This window comes from Stigmatopora argus, chromosome 4 (assembly GCF_051989625.1).
Source record: "Stigmatopora argus isolate UIUO_Sarg chromosome 4, RoL_Sarg_1.0, whole genome shotgun sequence".
NCBI classification, from domain to species: domain Eukaryota; kingdom Metazoa; phylum Chordata; class Actinopteri; order Syngnathiformes; family Syngnathidae; genus Stigmatopora; species Stigmatopora argus.
Genome location: NC_135390.1, coordinates 1,150,147 through 1,171,109, shown reverse-complemented (window position 1 = coordinate 1,171,109; position 20,963 = coordinate 1,150,147). Strand labels below are relative to the sequence as shown.

The 20,963-nt window shown below is 41.5% G+C and overlaps 1 protein-coding gene across 8 annotated transcripts in view; it reads right to left on the bottom strand.

Annotated features, from left to right (window-relative positions):
• The window catches only part of taf2 (TAF2 RNA polymerase II, TATA box binding protein (TBP)-associated factor), a 204,984-nt gene that overhangs the window by 107,229 nt on the left and 76,792 nt on the right, over nucleotides 1-20,963 (bottom strand). For all 8 annotated transcript variants that reach the window (XM_077599563.1, XM_077599565.1, XM_077599564.1 and 5 more), the window contains 3 exons: nucleotides 20,474-20,600; nucleotides 18,200-18,325; nucleotides 13,844-13,984 (listed from right to left, as the gene is read on the bottom strand). In XM_077599563.1, the coding sequence (XP_077455689.1) occupies nucleotides 13,844-13,984; nucleotides 18,200-18,325; nucleotides 20,474-20,600 (394 nt within the window). The remainder of the gene's footprint in view (nucleotides 1-13,843; nucleotides 13,985-18,199; nucleotides 18,326-20,473; nucleotides 20,601-20,963) is intronic.

The window sequence follows — 20,963 nt, the reverse complement described above, 5'->3', positions numbered from 1 at the left end:
TGATTAAAAAAAAAGAGGTTGTCAATGAACAAAGAGAAGTAAAGACTGTTACTCCTTTGGATAGAGGAGGAAGAAATTGACCATTATATCTGAAAAAGCAGCTATTTAATGCTAACTTGTTTTGAATTCATACTAATTTGAAGGTGATTAGATGTGTGTTTATGTGCATGCGTTCGTGTGCTTTGTCTGTTTCTTAAAGTTAGCTTCCTCATTGCACCTGCACGAATAGAAAATGTTTTGCATGCTTGGTATTTATTTTACTACTTAATAAATCATTTCCTTATCATTTTCTCTTATTTATGTTTGTTACTCACATCTTCCCCACACGAGTGGGACACTGAAATTTTTTAAAGGGTTTTGTTTGCTAGTTCATTCACAAAAAATCCAAGTCTGCTCTATGAAACGAGTTCTGGAACCCATTATGTACGTAGAGATACCTCAGTACAAAGTTTTTCAATGAAATCAATGGTGTCAAAAAAGGTTGAAACAAAACCAACTTGCAACCAAAGAATATGTCCACTTTATGGAAAACAGTGGGAGCAAATAAAATCATCTCAAAAGTAAAATTTCACATTTACAATGTTTACAATTCACTCTTTAATTCTCACTGTCCAGAATTGCTTTTGATACCAAGCTTTCTTGCTGGTGCCGTCTTTCATTTTGCTTGCAACACAGATTTATTTTCCGAGCTCTCTCTTGCGCATCTAAACTTTGTGATTTTGAGTTTTGACACAAAAATATCTGGCGAGACGATGGGGGTATAAAGGCAAAGTGTGTGTTCAATAGTCAATTAGATTTCCAGTGCCCTAGGAAGTTATTTAGGGGCTGCTACTTCATGAGTCATCACCTTATCGTGGTGATGGGGTTTGTGTGTTTCAATTATCCTAAGAGCTAAGTTGTCTGGGGCCTTGTGCCCCTGGTAGTGACCAGACAAAAAATGACTCAGAAGACATCTTATGACGAGTAACAATTGAATGGCATTTTCCCTTGCCCGGTCACGAGTTACCGGGTCGCCACTCTGGACCAAGGTGGCCGGGCCTGGAACCAAGGGGCCCGGAAGGGCAAAGCTTGAAGAGGATATGCGGGTTCCCCTTCCCATGGGCTTACCTTCTATTGGAAAGGCCAAAAAGGTCGGTTATGGAGACAGTTGGGTATCACCCAAAGGAGGGGGGTCATTGGTGGTCCGATCTCCAGCTGCAGAAACTAGCTGTTGGGACGTAAATTCATCTCTCTGGTTGGGGGGAGCCTGAAATAGTGTGAGGTTATAGCTATAGGTTGAGAAGTTCTGGCCCGATGTAATTGGGCTCACCTTTACGAACAGCTCAGGCTCGGGTACGACTACCCTCGAGGGGATTGCACATGCATCAACTCCTGTGTCGCTCACTGTGACAGGTGAGGAGCAGGTGTGGGCAAACTCATTGGCCTCCGGCTTGGTGCCTGTACATTAGTGTTCACCCTGTAATCAGAGGGTAGCATCCCTCCATCTTTGGGTGGAGGGACAGGACCTGGCTGTTGTTTATGCTAACGCAACAAATAGCAGCTCAACGTAACGACCCATTTTCAAATCCTTGGAATGGGTGGTGGAGCGTGTTGCTTCTTGGGACTCCCTTGTTCTGCTGGGGTACTTCAATGCTCAGATGGGCAATGACAGTGAGACCTGGAAGGGAATGATTGAGAGAAACAGCCCCGCTGATGACAAAATCAGCGGTGTTTGATTGTTGAACTTCTGCGCTCGGATGGTCAGTAATAAACACCATGTTCAAGCATTAGGGTCGCCATATGTGCACTTGGCAATAGGACATCCTAGGCCACAGTTCAATGATTGACTTTGTAGTCGTGTCATCTGCCGCATATCTTGGACTGTCAGACGAGCAGAGCTGTCAATCGATCACCACCAGATGGTGAGTTGGCTCCGATGGTGGCCCGGCAGACCCAAACGCTTTGTGAGGGTCTCCTGGGAACGCAGAGTCCCCTGTCAGGAGGAGTTTCAACTCCCACCTCCGACAGCGCTTCCATGTTCGGCTAGAGATCCTCATTGAGTCTGGATGGACTATGAGGCGGCTGACCAGAGCTACTGCCGCAAGGTGGTCACTGCCAGCTGTGGCAGCAATCCCAAAACCCACTGGTGGACACCGGCGTTAAGGCTATGCCGCCAGGATGAAGGAGTCCTAATGGGCCCATGGGACACTGGGAGCAGCTGATTCCCCAACAGCGTTTAGTCTTTTCTTTTCTTTAGTACATTTTTATTACATTCTAGGCCCTCATTACATGGACAATCTAACTCTGCAGGGAGGGGTGTATAACACAATTGGGACGTCATCAACACTAGAGTCAATATAAGAGGGCACAAGCACTCCAAGACACTTAGCTACATCTTGTTTAGGATAAACAACACGTGCTTCATTGGCGAAAAGAAATGAAATTATAGTGACTCTTTACATAAAGCTAGCATTTTCAGTTGCAGGAAAATGTTTGATAAGTGATAATGATGGGCGCATAAATCCTACACTGGCTTTCAAACCTATTCAAAGGTTTTCCGTCAGTCAAAACATGCGCTTTGGTCTTGTTTTTTAAAGCATGAGAACGATCGAACTTGTTGATTAATGCTAGATTTACCATGAAGCCAGGCAGCAGATTTCCACACATGATGATCCGCATGTTCAGTTAATCTTTGAATGAAAACGTCCCGGAAGGCATCCGCTTCCCAAAAAATCGTTGCTGCCTCTTCCAGCCGGGGCAAGGTCACTGGGCAGACCTCGCTCGCCTCCGGCATGCACCGCCAGATCGCCGGCTGGCAGGGCCGGCATGCGGCACCGGACTGCCGGCCGAGAATCATCTACGCACAGCTTGGGTTCTGGTACCACTCCTCTCGAGGGTGTTGGACACTCTTCCACTCATGGTGAGAGCCACCAAGCAGGTGTGGGAATACTCATTGCTCCCCGGCCGGCCCAGTACATTGCGGTTCACCTCGGTAGACGATAGCGTGGCATCCCTTCGCTATTGGGTGGGGGGGAAGGGAACTCACTGTAGTTTGCGCGTATACGCCAAATGGCAGCTTGGAGTACCCACCCTGTTAGGAGCTCCTGTAAGGGGTGCTGGAGAGTGCTATTTCTGGGTACTCCCTCGTACTGGGGACTTCAATGCTCGCGTGAGCTGAGTGAGACCTAGAGGGGCGTGATTGGTAAGACCGGCTCCCCTGACAGAACTCGAGTGGTGTTCTATCGTTGGATTTTTGTGCTTGCCGTGGATTGACAATAATGAACACGATGTTCAAGCATAAGGATGTCCATAATTGCACTTGGAACCAGGATACCCTAGGTTTCAGTTCGATAATTGATTTTGTGGTCGTGTCATCTTACGTGTCTTAGCCAGTCGGGTAAAGCAATGGTCCCCAACCACCAGTCCGCGAGCTACCTCGTGCCGGTCGGCCGGAGTAAAAAATATGAACGTTTTCAATCTCACCCTCCTACTTGAAATGAGAAAAGTTGTCATAATAATAATAAATAATTGCGATTATGCTTGGGACTTGTTTTTTCCTTTGCCGTTGTGGGTGTCATTCGTGCACAGACCCCAGCACAACACAATTTCGTCTCAAGTTGTCGCCCTGCCCATTAGCCGGTCAGCGAGAAAATAGAAATAGCTTTACTGGTCCGGGTCTGGGACCGCTGGGGTAAAGAAAGGGCTGTCAACTGATCACCACCTTGGGGTGTCTTAGCTCCGGTGCAGCCCAGAAGACCCAAACATTTACTGACGGTTTGCTGCGGACACCTGGTAGAATCCCTTGTCAAAAGGAGTTTCAATTCCCAGCTCCAACAGAGCTTCTCTCATGTCCGGGAAAAGGCAGGGGACATTGAGTCCGGAGTGGACCATGTTCCACTCCTCTATTGCTGAGGCATCAGACAGGAGCTACGGTAGCAAGGTGGGTTGGTGACTGTCGTGGTGGCAACCCCAGAACCCACTGGTGGACACCGGTGGTAAGGGATGTCGTCACGTTGGAGTTCTATCAGGCATTGTTGGGCCACAGGACTCCAGAGGCAGCTCACGCTTACCGGAAGGCAAATAGAGGCCTGCAGCTCTGAGGCAAAAACCCAGGCATAGGAGGAGTTCGGTGAGGCCACAAAGAACGACTTCCGGGTGGCTTTAAGAAAACTTTGGTCCAGCATCCGACGTCTCAGGAGGGGAAAGCAGTGCACCATCAACACAGTATATAGTGTTGATTAGGCGATGCTGAACTCGACTCGGGATGTTGTGAATCAGTGAGCCGAAAACTTTGAGGACCTCTTCAACTCCACTGGCACGCCATTCTATGAGGAAGCAGAGCCTGGGAACTCTGAGGGGGATTATCCAATCTCTAGGGTGGAAGTCACTGAGGTGGTTAAAAAGCTCCTTGGTGGCAAGGCCCGGGTGTTGAAGAGATGCACCCGGAGTTTCCAAAGGCTCTGAATATTGTTGGGTAGTCTTGGTTGACACGCCTCTAGAAGATTGCATGGACATCAGGGACAGTGCCTTTGGATTGACAGGCCGTGGTGGTGATCCAACTTTTTATAAGGGGGACCGGAGGGTCTGTTCCATTTACCAGGGAATCACACACCTCAGCCTTCCCGCGAAGGTCTATTGCGGGGTACTGGAGAGGAGGGTCCGCCGGGAGGTCAAATCTCAAATTTAGGAGCACCATTGTGGTTTACACCCTGACCGTGGGACAGTGGATAAACTCCATTACCTCAGCGAGGTTCTCAGGAGAGCATTGGGCCCAAAATGAGAAGTAGTCTTGAATGAGCGATCGCGGGAGCTAACAGGCTAAGGAAGGGAAAACAGGAAATGCAACAGCTCAGCCTACCCACGTATGGATTGATGGTAATGAAGTTTTATTCTGAGAAAGGGTGCCATTGGCTATCGGTGTTGTGTGCACGAGTATACTTCATTACCCAGAAAGCCCTTTTTGCCCACGCAAGCGTTGTGGGTTTTCTGGTTAGGAGAAACTCGTGTGAAGAAACCGTTCAGTGCTCGTAGATATCTGTTATATACGAAAGAGATGCGGCAAAAAAAGAGTGCGCTACAATGATAAACAGCCTCTCATATCATGGCCACCTGGCTTTCTCGCATCTCAAAATTTTTCTCGTATCTAGAGTTAACTATTTGCTCGAAATTGTCCTCGTATCTTGAGCATCTCGTAGGTAGAGCTGCTCGTATGTACAGGTACCACTGTATTGAGAATTACTTGACAACAAAAGTCTTTTCTTTTGTACAATACAACAATGTATATTTGATTGCAGTTTCTTAAAAAGATCTGTCAAAATAATCATTTATACAGTCAATTCAATAAGTATTTGAACACTGATATATTGCAAGTTCTCTCACTTACACCTCCACAAGGCTGGAAAGGGCTTTAGAGAAATTGCCGAGCAGCTTGGTAAAAAACGTCTATTGTTGGAACATTCATTAGAAAATGGAAAAAGCTAAACATGACGGTCAATCTCAACCTGAGTGGATCTACATGCAGGATATCACATCGTGGGGTATCGATCCTAAGAAAGGTGAGGAATCAGCCCAGAACTACACAAGAGGACCTGATCAATGACCTGAAAAGAGCTGGGACTACTGTTTCCAAGGTGACAGTTGGCAATACACAAAGACATCATGGTTTGAAATCATATATGGCACCAAAGGTTCCCCTGTTTAAACCAGCACATGTCAAGGTCTTAAATTTGACAATGACCATTTGGATGATACAGAGGAGTCATGGGAGAAAGTTTTGTGGTCAGATAAGAAATTAGAATTTTTTGGTCATAATTTCACTAACTGTGTTCACAGGAAGAACAATGATGACTATCATCCCTACGGTGAACCATGGTAGCATAATGCCCTGGAGGTGTTTTTCTGTACATGGGACCACTGTATTAAGGGAGGGAAAAATCTGGGCCATGTATAATCAGAGCATTGTAGATGGGTCGTGGCTAGATCTTCCAACATGACAATGACCCAAAGCATAAAGCCAGGAAACCCAAGGAGTGACTCCGTAACAAGAATACAGTGGTACCTCGACCTACGATCAGCTCTACCTACGACATGCTCGTGGTACGATAAAACATTTGATCGAATAATTCGCCCTAGATACGATCAAAGTTTCGAGATGCGACCAAGGCAGGTGGCCATGGCACTGTCTTTCTTGCATCTCTTTCGTGTATAAAATATATCTTCGAGCACTGGGCGGACTTTGCATTTCCCCACCCGTTTTTTTTTCCCACGTTGGTCTACATTTACATACAAAGTAAAAAACAATGGATCGACAGAGTTTTGCAAAGAAAAGGCGACCGTTGACAATCAACATTAAGTGCGAAATAATTGAAAAGTATGAGAGTGGTGTACGTGTCACCGAGCTTGCACGGCAATACGAGAGGAATATGTCAACCATATCCACCATCCTTAAGCAGAAGGACGCAATTAAGGAGAAGAGGCCTTCCAAAGGACTAACTATAATTTCCCACCGGCGCAGTGACATTCACGACGAGATGGAGAGCCTTCTTTTATTGTGGATAAAAGAAAAACAGTTAGCAGGAGATAGCGTGACCGAGTCAACCGTATGTGAAAAAGCCAGCGGAATTTACATGGATTTGATAACAACGAAAGGAGAGCCTTCAACATCTTCAGAACACTTTAAAGCGAGTCATGGCTGGTTCTAAAAATTTAAAAAAAGATCTGGAATACACTCGGTAATCAGACACGGGGAAGCGGCAAGTTCCAATTCGAAAGCCGCGGTGGAATATATCAAGACATTTGCATCGATTATCACCCAGGAAAGTTACATCCCCCAGCAAGTGTTCAACTGCAACGAAACTGGTCTTTTTTGGAAAAAGATGCCCAGGCGGACATTCATCGTGGCAGAGGAAAAGGCATTACCGGGGCATAAACCTATGAAGGACCGCTTAACTGACTGTAAAATTAAGCCGCTACTGGTGTACAATGCGGAGAACCCGCGTGCTTTCAAGAGACAAAACATCAAGAAAGAAAACCTACAAGTTATGTGGCGCGCTAATTCTAAAGCTTGGATTACGCGTCATTTATTCACAGAATGGGTTAATCTGTGCTTTAGTCCGGCAGTCAAAACGTATTTTTCGGCGAAAAGCCTGCCAATGAAATGTCTCCTGGTCATCCTTCTGGTCTCGAAGAGGAAATTGTGGATGAATATAAATTCATCAAGGTGCTCTATCTACCGCCCAACACCACACCACTCCTCCAGCCTATGGACCAACAAGTGATTTCAAATTTTAAGAAATTGAACAAGAAGTATTTATTCAAGAAATGCTTCGATGTGACAGATGACACAAACCTAACCCTTCGTGAATTTTGGAAAGAGCACTTTAATATTGTCCATTGCTTGAAAATTATGAACAATGCATGGCAGGGCATCGCACAACAAACTCTTAATTCAGCATGGGAAAAATTGTGGCCAGCTTCCGCTGAGAGAGACTTTGAAACAGCAGGCCCTGTTGCACATGATGAACTCGTGGATGATATCATGTCGCTTGGAAATTCTTTGGGGCTGGAGGTTAACGGACAGATGTGAATGACCTAATTGCTGAGCACCATGAAGAACTCATGACACAGGATTTAATCGACCTCCGGGAGAGTGAACATTTGTTGCCGGAACTCAGTAGCGAGTAGGCGGTGGAAGAGGCGGGGCCTCTGGCTACAAAAAATATCAAAGACATGCTCGCGAAGCATGGAAGACATCCTTGGAAGTTACGCTAGCTACTAGCTAGCTACTAGCTAGCTACTATTTGCGAATGGATTGTGGCCTGGCGATCGGCATCAACAGAGCTTTACGAAGCATGGAAGACAGCCTTGGAATAGTTACGCTAGCTACTAGCTAGCTACTATTTGCGAATGGATTGTGGCCTGGCGATCGGCATCAACTCAGCTTTACAAAGCATGGAAGACAGCCTTGGAATAGTTACGCTAGCTACTAGCTAGCTACTATTTGCGAATGGATTGTGGCCTGGCGATAGGCATCAACACAGCTTTACGAAGCATGGAAGACAGCCTTGGAATAGTTACGCTAGCTACTATTTGAGAATGGATTGTGGCCGCCTGGACTAACGTATGAAACTCAGCGTTTTCGATGACTCATTTGGACAATTGTTCAATTCGGACACAGAAAATGAGGACTTTGATGGATTTGTGGGTGATGATGACGTGAGTACATTGTAAAATGGCTAAATAAAGTACAACCGAACTCAGTTTTGCTTCCGTTGCCTTTTTAAAAACGTGTTTTTAGCGTGTGGGTGTAGCGTGTATGTTTAAGCTGGTGTATGTTTTGACATGCCTGGCTGCATCTATAAAAACGGTGCGTCCTTTGTGTGTAAAATACAGAAATAGCACTCTTACTGACACTGCGGCTAAAAATACGATGCGCCGTATAGTCGTGAAAATACGGTAATATGCCTGTCTTTGTAAATGCAAAATATCACATTATTCAATTTGAAAAAAGAAAGTCTATCTTGATGAGAACCTGATGCTTTCGAATTACAGAAATTACAATTTTCTTATCAGAGGTTTAAGATGTTGTGGCAGCCATATTGCTTTTAATGTCAAAATATTTCAATTCTTTTGATGGTTCATATTACTCCAATAGTTGTCACTTTCGAACAAGAAATAAAATGAAAAAAAATTAAGGTGAAAGTTTGTTTTATTTCAAAATCAAGGCTACAAAATGTAGACGGCAGCGCCCCGACCTCACTAAGACGGCTGCGCCCCGACCTCCCCAAGATGGCCATGCCTCGACTTCAGTAAGATGGACGTGCCTCGAGCGAGCAGTGACAGGAACATTTTGTGTTTTAAGCAAGATACATTTTTTTTCATGTATTTCATTCATATACGTCAAAATAAATTCTGTTTAGCGTTTTATCTGTTTATCTTTTCTCTATTTTTAAATAAATGACCTTATCGGCATTCGCTTGAGTCGTGACATCACGGCGCACGCATGGGCGCCATTTAGTTGTCGTGACGTCATCGTGTCACGGCGCCGTCAAATTGCAAGTCGTGTTTTTATATGTATATAAGCCGTACCCTCGATTCAGTCATTTTTTTTTGTCCGACAAAAACAGCTAGCTACTAGCTAGCTACTATTTGCGAATGGATTGTGGCCTGGCGATCGGCATCAACACAGCTTTACGAAGCATGGAAGACAGCCTTGGAATAGTTACGCTAGCTACTAGCTAGCTACAATTTGCGAATGGATTGAGGCCTGGCATTTTGAGGCATGTTTTTTGTCCGACAAAAACAGCTTATATGCGAGTAAATACGGTACTTATTTGCAGCAGTATCCCCAAAAAACATACCGTATTTTCACGACTACACAGCGCATCGTATTTTTAGCCGCAGTGTCAGTAACGAGTGCTATTTCTGTATTTTAAACACACAAAGGATGCACCGTTTTTATAGACGCAGCCAGGCATGGCAACACATACACCATCTTAAACATGCACTCTACACCCACATGCTAAAAACACGTTTTTAAAAAGGCAACGGAAGCAAAACTGAGTTCGGTTGTACTTTATTTAGCCATTTTACAATGTACTCACATCATCATTTCATTTTCGTGACTTGGTCCCAAATCAAAAGTGACAGCGAGCAGTGAAAAAAGCCATCCGGTCGCTTGACATAGGCCTCACGTCCCCATAATCTCATGTTGCGGTTCGATAATCATCCATATATAATATATATCAGTGGAGGGCCGTCAGGGCCTTCAAGGCCTTCTCTGCTGGCCTAAGAAATATCTGAATCATATATTATATTTTGTCCATCAATACTTATTAAATAATTCCAAATTGTATTTTAGCTTCCTTTCATTGCTTTTCCCCCTGGTTGCACTGCTTCCAGATGTGTGTTTTCATATTGAAATATTCAACCAATAACATTACAGCCATTATTTGTTGCCAGGGTCAGAAATCTGCCTCAAAGCCTTCACAATCAGTTCTGCGGGCTCTGCTTGCATTAAACAAGCGTCGATAAGACTGTTGCTTTCGTGACCGGAGGATTCGCCGAAAGACGTTTGGCCGACGGACGTTTGGCCGACGGACGTTTGGCCGACGGACGTTTGGCCGACGGACAGTTCGCCGAATGGACGTTTCCGGGTGTACATGTTTTTCAACCTCGGCCCACGGGCCCTATACGGCCCGTTACAGAACGGACGTTTTGCCGAAACTGGATTCGCCCGCTCCCCCGGATCGTGTGTGTACATGTTTTTCAACCTAGGCCCGCGGGCCATATACGGCCCTTTACAGATAACATTCATTTAGGAATAACAAGGGCATGTACTGCCCCCCGCTGGACATATTTCTAAATACAAGTACGTACTACAATGTGCTGCCAATTTTTTATATTTTTATTTTTATCCTTGCGTTTAAAGTAGTAGCCATTTGGAGATCACACAGAAAAGTATGTGACAGAAAAAAATAGAGAAAATAAAGTAGTAGTAACAGTAAGTACTACTGTAATGAAATTGTAAATCCAGAAATCCTATTCCAGAAAATTTACACAAACATAGAAAACGTTGAGATTAATCTTTGAATTAAGGTTCTCAGCAAATCATTTTGAATATATGTTTCCTAAAATAATGGGAAATTATTTAAAATTAAACTAGAAGTAAGTGTGTTCCATGGCATTTTCAGGTATTGTTCTCTAAGCCCTCTAGTCCAGGGGTCTCAAACTCAATTTACCTGGGGGCCGCTAGGCACTTAGAATTTCACATAAGTCTTCTAGTGTTGTTTTTTCTCAGTGTCAGACATCAATCCCCAGCTTTGATAAATTACATTGCGTGTCCAAATGGCTACTACTTTAAACGGCATACGTCATCGCTTTCACCAACTATGATTAGCTACCAAACTGTATCTGGAGCTAGCTGCACAACCAAATATATTGTTCTGTTGATTTAAAGCCATTTTCAAGACGGACTATGCCAGAAATACGACAGGGCAGGCTCGACTTTCAGCATTAGCTTCGATGGCGATAGAAAAGAAGGAAGAAAGAAAGGAGGATGGATATTGTGTACAGTTTAAAAGGATTTTCCTGGGGAAATCACCTCCATGGCCCGGTTGTAATGTCTGAAAAACTCCAGTATTTGTATTTAATCACTAAATGCTGCTAGGATGTGGATTTTACCCCATTTTAGTGCAATTTTTGCCATTTCGCCATTGACATCCATCGCTGTCTTTTCCCGGGGAAATCACCTCCCTGACCCGGTTGTAATGTCTGAAAAGCTCCAGTATTTGTATTTAATCATTAAATGCTGCTAGGAAGTGGATTTTACCCCATTTTTGTAATTGATTTATTGATTATTTTTAATGTGTCGCAGCTGTAGCTGCAGTCGAGGTTTCATAGCCATAAAATAGTTTTTGAGGGTTGGATTGATTCGTTGAAGGCGCTACGAGAAAATGCACGGACCAGCACTGATATATATATATATATATATATATATATATATATATATATATATATATATATATATATATATATATATATATATCTATATCTATATCTATATCTATATCTATATCTATATCTATATCTATATCTATATCTATATCTATATCTATATCTATATCTATATCTATATCTATATCTATATCTATATCTATATCTATATCTATATATATATATACATATACACAGACGCTCCCCTACTTACGAACATTCAACTTACGAACAACGGTACATACGAACATGTCTGCAAATTGCGTTTAAGTCCAAAAATGTTCGCAAGTCCAATTTTGTATTTCGCGTCTTTTTCGGAGTAGTACTTCTTTCCGCCGCTAATACCGACGCCTGGCGCTGTGAGAGCTCAGCTCACCCAGCATCTACCTTCTTCTTCGTTGCAATGCGGAAGTGCGTGAATGTATCTCCAGTGTGCAAAGAACCTTTTTCATTTGTATCATTAAATATCTCATGCATCCAATATTGAATATGGTTGGTAAAAAGCTAAAGGCTTCTATTGAGGGAGTTGCAAGGAAGAGGCAAGCCATTTCATTAGAAACGAGTGGCAATAATAACGAAGCTTGATGCGCGTGAGAGTGGTGAGCGTTGCACATTCAGTACCATTTATAAACAGAAAGATCGAGCAGCAGGACCCAAATATTGAACGTTGCACAAAGTTTGCAAATCAATTGAATGATGCCATACAGTGCTACTGCATCATTTATGATGAAAAAAAAGAAGAAAACTGTGCAATCGTCATTAGGTCGCTTCTTTTGGCCAGTTTCTAATACATAAATCTATCTCTCTCTCTACAGTACTGTACATATTCTCTCCATTTTATTAAATGTTTTTTTTCAGTACAAACCAATGCGTGTTACTTATACAAGCCTTAAACATACAAATGCACTTATATAAACCTTCAATATACTTATATAGGCCTTAAACATAAATTATAATACAAAATATAGCACTAAATCAACTTACAAACAAATTCAACTTATGAACAATCGCTCGGAACCAATTGCGTTCGTAACTTGAGGAGTGTCTGTATATGTATATGTATATGTATATGTATATATATATATATATATATATATATATATATATATATATATATATATATATATATATATATATATATATATATAATAGAGTCTGGGGCTGCTTGGCGTAGTTGCCAGCGCTATTGCGGTTCGATATTCATCCATATATAATATATATATATATATATATATATATATATATATATATTTATTTATATATATATATTATATATATTATATATATTATATATATATATAAATATATAGTTCGCTGTCTAGCTTTAAATGCTCTGTTGACACCAACATCTAGCGGCAGGATTTCTTTTGTAAATACAGCCGAATTGACGGTGAGCACCAAATTAGTGTGTTCGCCGTCATACTGGGTGTATTGACAAAAGAACTATATATCCCAGCAGTCACTGCGCACCGGAAATAGAGTCTGGGGCTGCTTGGCGTAGTTGCCAGTGCTATTGCGGTTCGATATTCATCCATATATAATATATAAATATATATATATATATATATATATATATATATATATATATATATATATATATATATATATATAAATATATATATATATATATATATATATATATATATATATAGTTCGCTGTCTAGCTTTAAATGCTCTGTTGACGCCAACATCTAAAATATAGCACTAAATCAACTTACAAACAAATTCAACTTATGAACAATCGCTCGGAACCAATTGCGTTCGTAACTTGAGGAGTGTCTGTATATATATATATATATATATATATATATATATATATATATTGTTCGCAGTCTAACTTGTAATGCTCTGTTGACGCCAACATCTAGCGGCAGGATTTCTTTTGTAAATACAGCCGAAATGACGGTGAGCACCAAATTAGTGTGTTCGCCGTCATCCTGGGTGTATTGACAAAAGAACTATATATCCCAGCAGTCACTGCGCAGTACTTTTTCTACGGGAAAATAGTAGAGTCGGGGGCTGCTTGCCGTAGTTTTAGTATTGGTCCATATATAAAGCGCACTGGATTATAAGGCGCCCTGTCTATTTTTGAGAAAATTTAAGACTTTTATGTGCGCCTTATAACGGTACATTATGATTTCTAGATTTTCTTTTAAGACTATCTCTCTCACAGTGGACATGCACCTACGATGAAAAGTTCAGACCTCTCCGTGATTTTTTAAGTGGGAGAACTTGCAGTATAGCAGGGTGTTTGAATACTGATTGAACTGAATTTAATGGTCATTATGCTGGTACAAGAAGTTGAAGGGTTGTCTTTTTATGAAAATGGCTTGTCTTTTTTCTGAATAATTTTGGTACACAGATGTCTTACCTTTTGAAGGAAATAGCTCTGGAAGTTAAGGAAGTTGTTCGTCTTTACAATATTGGGGCAGGTTTTACAGCAGAACATTCTGGTGAAGAGAGATTTCATAGCAGGTGGGCCCTGCCATGTGCTCACCATGGCATTGGCTATCTGCAATCATATCAAAATAACAAAATAATCATGAAACCTTAACTTACATGTACACACACATTATTATTTGATCTTTCATAATTTCTTTTTCAAACTGCAGTTTTTTATTAAAAATGTCAGGTGTGGACAATATGACAAAAAGCTCATACAGTAATCCCTTGAATATCACAGTTAATGTAGACCAGACATGGCCGCGATAAACGCGAAGTAGGATCACCCTTAATATCACCTTTTTAAAAAAAAATAATTTCCTAGTAGCAAGCAGAAGACGGGTGTAGCTTCCACTTGCAAGTTTCAGCGTGGATTTTCACATTTTTAATAAACCAACAAAAAAATGTAAACTAAATTTTTGTTATCCATTTTTTTGCCTCACAAAAAAATCTGTGATGTAATGAAGCCGCGATATTCGAGGGATGACTGTAATACGGTTTTTAAAAATAAAATTACAACCTTGACTTTTTTCACAATTATTTTTCTACATTTTCTTTCCAGAGTAATTTGAATATTACTGACCATTTCCCTATATAATACATTTGAAGCCAAACAAGCTTGTAAACAGGTTTTATTTTAGAGCAATTCTTTTAATCAAAATGTGCAATCAACGTAAAAACAAAAGTCAATGAATTTAAGACCTTTGTAACATAACACTTCATTAATTCAACCATTATCTGTATTGCTTATCCTCACAAGGAAACACTGTTATTTAAAAAAAAGGTCCAATAAAAAAATAAACAAGTAACAGGTAACTGGCAACAAATTAAAAGAATTATCTGATATTAAATCAATGCTTAAAGTTTTCATCTCTTAAGAAGATGCATTAAGATTAACCAATGTTGCCAAGTTTATCTGGCTTGAAAGCAGCCCTTTGGCAAATTAGCATGTTGCCACCAGTGCAGAAGATGCATTTTGTGGGAGCACTTGTTGCTGAAACCCACATATACTTTTGGGCTAGTTGGCTGACCCTTTGAAAGTTTCCCTCACAGAGGGCCAGAGCCGCCTCTACCTACTGAGGAGTCTACGGTCCTTTGGAGTGTGCAGGACACTGCTGAGGACTTTCTACGACACTGTGGTGGCATCTACAGTGTTTTATGCAGTGGTCTGTTGGGGATGCGGGAGCACGGAGAGGGACAGGAACAGGCTGAATAAGCTGGTCAGGAGGGCCAGCTCTGTTCTGGGCTGTCCTTTGGACTCCGTGGAGGATGTGGGAGAGCGGAGGATGCTAACCAGGATGATGTCCATCATGAACAGCACCTCCCACCCCCTGCATGAGTCTGTGGAGTCCCTCCGAAGCTCTTTTAGCAATAGACTGCGCTTCCGCAGATCCTTCCTCCCATCAGCTGTCAGGCTCTTTAACAAAAAAATGGCTGAGTGTTAAAACCTACCGTATGCATGGATGTACATCTGTGTGTATGTATATATAGATATATAGATATATAGAGATAGAGAGATATAGAGAGATATAGAGAGATATAGAGAGATATAGAGAGATATAGAGAGATATAGAGAGATATAGAGAGATATAGAGAGATATAGAGAGATATAGAGAGATATAGAGAGATATAGAGAGATATAGAGAGATATAGAGAGATATAGAGAGATATAGAGAGATATAGAGAGATATAGAGAGATATAGAGAGATATAGAGAGATATAGAGAGATATAGAGAGATATAGAGAGATATAGAGAGATAGAGAGAGAGATAGAGAGAGAGATAGAGAGAGAGATAGAGAGAGAGATAGAGAGAGAGATAGAGAGAGAGATAGAGAGAGAGATAGAGAGAGAGATAGAGAGAGAGATAGAGAGAGAGATAGAGAGAGAGATAGAGAGAGAGATAGAGAGAGAGATAGAGAGAGAGATAGAGAGAGAGCGAGAGAGCGAGAGCGAGAGAGCGAGAGAGCGAGAGCGAGAGAGCGAGAGAGCGAGAGAGCGAGAGCGAGAGAGCGAGAGAGCGAGAGAGCGAGAGCGAGAGAGCGAGAGAGCGAGAGAGCGAGAGAGCGAGAGAGCGAGAGAGCGAGCGAGCGAGCGAGCGAGCGAGCGAGAGACAGAGAGACAGAGAGACAGAGAGACAGAGAGACAGAGAGACAGAGAGACAGAGAGACAGAGAGACAGAGAGACAGAGAGACAGAGAGACAGAGAGACAGAGAGACAGAGAGACAGAGAGACAGAGAGACAGAGAGACAGAGAGACAGAGAGACAGAGAGACAGAGAGACAGAGAGACAGAGAGACAGAGAGACAGAGAGACAGAGAGACAGAGAGACAGAGAGAGAGAGAGAGAGAGAGAGAGAGAGAGAGAGAGAGAGAGAGAGATAGAGAGATAGAGAGATAGAGAGATAGAGAGATAGAGAGATAGAGAGATAGAGAGATAGAGAGATAGAGAGATAGAGAGATAGAGAGATAGAGAGATAGAGAGATAGAGAGATAGAGAGATAGAGAGATAGAGAGATAGAGAGATAGAGAGATAGAGAGATAGATAGATAGATAGATAGATAGATAGATAGATAGATAGATAGATAGATAGATAGATAGATAGATAGATAGATAGATAGATAGATAGATAGATAGATAGATATCAGTGGCGGTCGGTGCATTGTCTCGTAGCGCCTTCAACGTATCAATCCAACCCTCAAAAACTATTTTATGGCTATAACACCTCTACTGCAGCTAGAGCTGCGACACAAAAAATAATCAATAAATCAATGCACAAAAATGGGGTAAAATCCACTTCCTAGCAGCATTTCATGATTAAATACAAATATTGGAGTTTTTCAGACATTAAAACCAGGCCAGGGGGGCGATTTTCCAGGGAAAAGACAGCGATGAACGCCAATGGCGTACGGGCAAACATTGTCCGAAAATGGGGTAAAATCGAGCCGAAAACAGCATTTATTGATTAAATACAAATACTGGAGCTTTTTAGACATCAGAACCGGGCCCGGAGTATCATTTCCCCGGTAAAAAGACAGCAATGAATGTCGATACGTCCATACGTGAAATGACAAAAAAATGCACTAAAATTAGGTAAAATCCACTTCCTAGCAGCATTTATTGATTGAATACAAATACTGGAGCTTTTGAGACATTACAACCAGGCCAGGGGGGTGATTTCCTCGGGAAAAGACAGCGATGGACGTCAATGGCGAAACGGCAAAAATTAAACTGGGGTAAAATCCACATCCTAGCAGCATTTAGTGATTAAATTCAAACACTGGAGCTTAAATACAAACACTGGAGCTTTTCAGATATCAGAACCGGGCCCACAATTGAAATATTATTTAGGAATATAGCCATATTATACTCACCAAAAATTATTTTTAACTGTACACAATATCCATCCTTTCTTTCTTCCTTCTTTTCTAACGCCATCGAAGCTAATGATGAAAGTCGAGCCTGTCCTGTCATATTTCCGCCATAGTCCGTCTTGAAAATTGCTTTAAATCAACACAACAATATATTTGCTTGTGCAGCTAAGTTAGCGCACTGAAAGTGGCGCACACACCATTTTCCCGGCTGTAACAGGCTTGCTAGCTTCGGAGTTGACCGCCCTTCCTTAATGATTTCCATTTTTTTCTGGAAAAGTCCGTCTGGAAAATAGCTTTGTGAGCAAATCTGCAACAGAATCCATTTGTTTGTGCTTCTGTCGGCCATTGTGGGTGGAGTTTGCGATCTCTGGCTGCCTCACTATGGCTTTGGCCCGCCTACTAGCCAATCATAGTTGGTGAAAGCAATGACGTATCCCAGCCAGCAAAATGCCAATGCGAATGAAAAAGCATTGTGGGGTTGCCAACTCGAAATCTGATTGGTTAAAAGCAACAGTCTAGTTTAATGCAGCAGAGCCCGCAGAACTGATTGTGAAGGCTTTGAGGCAGATCTGATCTGGCAACAAATAATGGCTGAAATGTGATTGGTTAAATGCTTCAATATCATTATATTGTCGCTGTCTGTTTTTTCCACCATTTTTTTTTAATAATGTTCTGTCAGTCAGACAAAATAAAGAGAATGTGAGGGTTGACAGAGTAGCAACATCATCCAATTGAGGTTGTAAAATTTAAATAGCAAATTAGATTTTTTTTTCTTCATCATCAAAATAGTTAGAACAGAGCTAATCTTTGAAACAAAAACCTTAGAACTGTGAGACAGGACAGACATGTCACACATCGACACATGCTACCTAAAATACTTTGGATGCCAGTCTGAGAGGGAACAGTCTTTTATACCTTTGCCAAGCAGAAGCAGGCCTGCATACGCACTTTGTAGAAACACTGTTCTTGTTCAAGAATATCAGTTAGAGCCAGTCTCGAAGCAGGAGTCGGGCACGTTTCGAGAGCAGATATAGCCTCCTCCTAAAAAACAGGGAGAAAACAAGTGATAAGTGATCAGCCATGATGTAAAAGTCATGTTCCAATGAGATGCATCACAGTGTAAAAGTTCACCTATACTTTTCTGCTACCAGGTTCCCAAATGAAACTTTACATAGCGTATTTTCACACCTATAAAATGCACCGGCCTAAAGGGTGCAGTCTCAGTTGCTAGTGTATTTTCTATTTTTTTGTCAATAGATAGGGCACTTCGTTTTAAAGGACGCGCTGGTATGGTTGTTCTATCATGACACACAGCATAGCATATAGCATCCATGCTAGCGTATGTTTTAAAAAGGGCAACAGCAACAAAACTGAGTTTGATTTTATTGATGCAAAAATATAAGTCAAAGTATTCAAACATCTACAAATCTGTCAAAGTCTTCATCATCTTGTGTATCCAACATTAACAGTTCGCCAACAATGCTGGGTTCCATAACATTGTCAGGGTCAGCGTGTTCCTCGTGGGGTTTTGTATACGTGACATGACACACAGCATAGCATATAGCATCCATGCTAGCGTATGTTTTAAAAAGGGCAACAGCAACAAAACTGAGTTTGATTTTATTGATGCAAAAATATAAGTCAAAGTATTCAAACATCTACAAATCTGTCAAAGTCTTCATCATCTTGTGTATCCAACATTAACAGTTCGCCAACAATGCTGGGTTCCATAACATTGTCAGGGTCAGCGTGTTCCTCGTGGGGTTTTGTAATAGTGATTCCAGCTTCGACGAAAGCTCAAACTGCAGTGCTCGCCGGCACTTTCGCCCAGGCATCGAAAATCCGTGTTTGCGTGTACATACACGACTGGTACTGTAACATTAGGACCATTAACACTCACAGTTCCCCTGATTTAGAGCTCTTGGCAGTTCTGTGCAGGGCCATCTATCTACCTAGAGAGCTAATGATTGTCATTGTAATGGCTGTTCCATCCCACCCGATGCTAACGTTAGCACGGCACTTAGCCTCCTGCTAGCGTCTGTAAACAAACAGCAGCTTGACCACCCCTATGGAGTCTTTTCAATTCGATTTCAAGCATTTTGACTAATCTTTTAGACTCAATTTTTTAAGACATTTGAAATTAAATGTAAGACCCTCAACAAACCAAAATTGAAGAAAAAAAATTAAACGATTAATTTAAATACCACAATCACACTTGTGAGGTTAAGCGGAAAGGAAGACAGACAAATGAATTAAAAAACACCATCCAACGTTCAGCCATTACTTAAAAGTCACTCTCAACCACCTTAAAATCCCCGGAAGTGGAACCAAATCAATAATGCAGAGAACCAGGAAGTAATAACACAATCAATCACATGTGGTTTGTTCTGACCACCAAATACAAATTTCTTCTTCCAGGACTTCATGGGCATTTTGGGAGTTTCTTAAAAGGATTCGTATTTAATATTTGAAATGGCGTTTGTTTTATAAACACTAGGACTTTTTATGGCCTACTAAGTAGAACAGAATAGGGTCTGGAGACGCTAATGATCCTGATTGCACATTATTGATCTGGATCGTTGATGAGTTTCCTTCAGTTTTTTTACACAATAGACTCTTCAAAGGAAACCTGAGATGTACGTATACTGGCATCTGGCACTGGTGTTTATCTTAGGCAACCATAAGCATTTACGTCTAAAAGTTCATGTCCTAATCAATGTGTTTGAGTGTTAAGTAAAGCGGCACATTTGTGTCTTGGGGAGGCTGAGAAGTATGCTCTCTTTTGCTCATTTTTAAAAAAGGGATGCCACCGCAGGGTCTAGCGTGCCAAAAACACTGTAACCGCTGTCCACACAGTGTTGCAGAGGCACATCATCAAAGACAGCCCTATAACATTCGGAGCTTTGAGAATCTCATCCATCTCCAGGGCTCTGCAAATGAGGAGCTTGTTATTGTTCATTAATAATCGCCACCAAAAAAAATCATCTCTAAACTTGGTCGAGTCTAAATATCAAAGACAATCAATAGATCTAGAAGGAGAAAAATTAATGTCAGAGACTATTGTCTCACACCATAAGACAAGAACATCTGTTTTCCAAATACATTCACGTTACGCACAAACAGTCCATGCGTGCTCATAATGGACTTACAGATAACTGTTTTAAAATAAAGTTGTGTGAATTAACTTACCTGCGCAACTACATCCCTTTCATAACGGAGCTGATACTGCCACATGAAGTCAGCTTGCTCCAATTCTACCTTCCTAAGAATTGACATGTCTGGGTCAATTCGTATCCACAGAAGAGGAGAATCAGCACTGAATGAAAATAAAGACAAATAAAATGTCATGTTTATTTCAAAATGGTGCTGGACTTTTGGCTTATCCCCTCAGGAGTCCAACAGTGACACCGCAAACTAATGGATGAAAATAAATAGCAGGAAAATTATTTATGTTGACACAATACAATATTTTAGGGGGGGGGGGGTATTGCATCCTAGGGCAATGTACATTAATGGTCGTGTTGTCAAATATGTTTGAAAATACCACACAGTGCGGCAATTAACATTAACCACTGATAACATCGAACATCTAAAGATTCTGCCCGCATGTTGCATGCATTTTCAAGGCAATTTTACTTTCCATCTTGGTCACTGTATAATATTTAATTTGGCTCAAAAT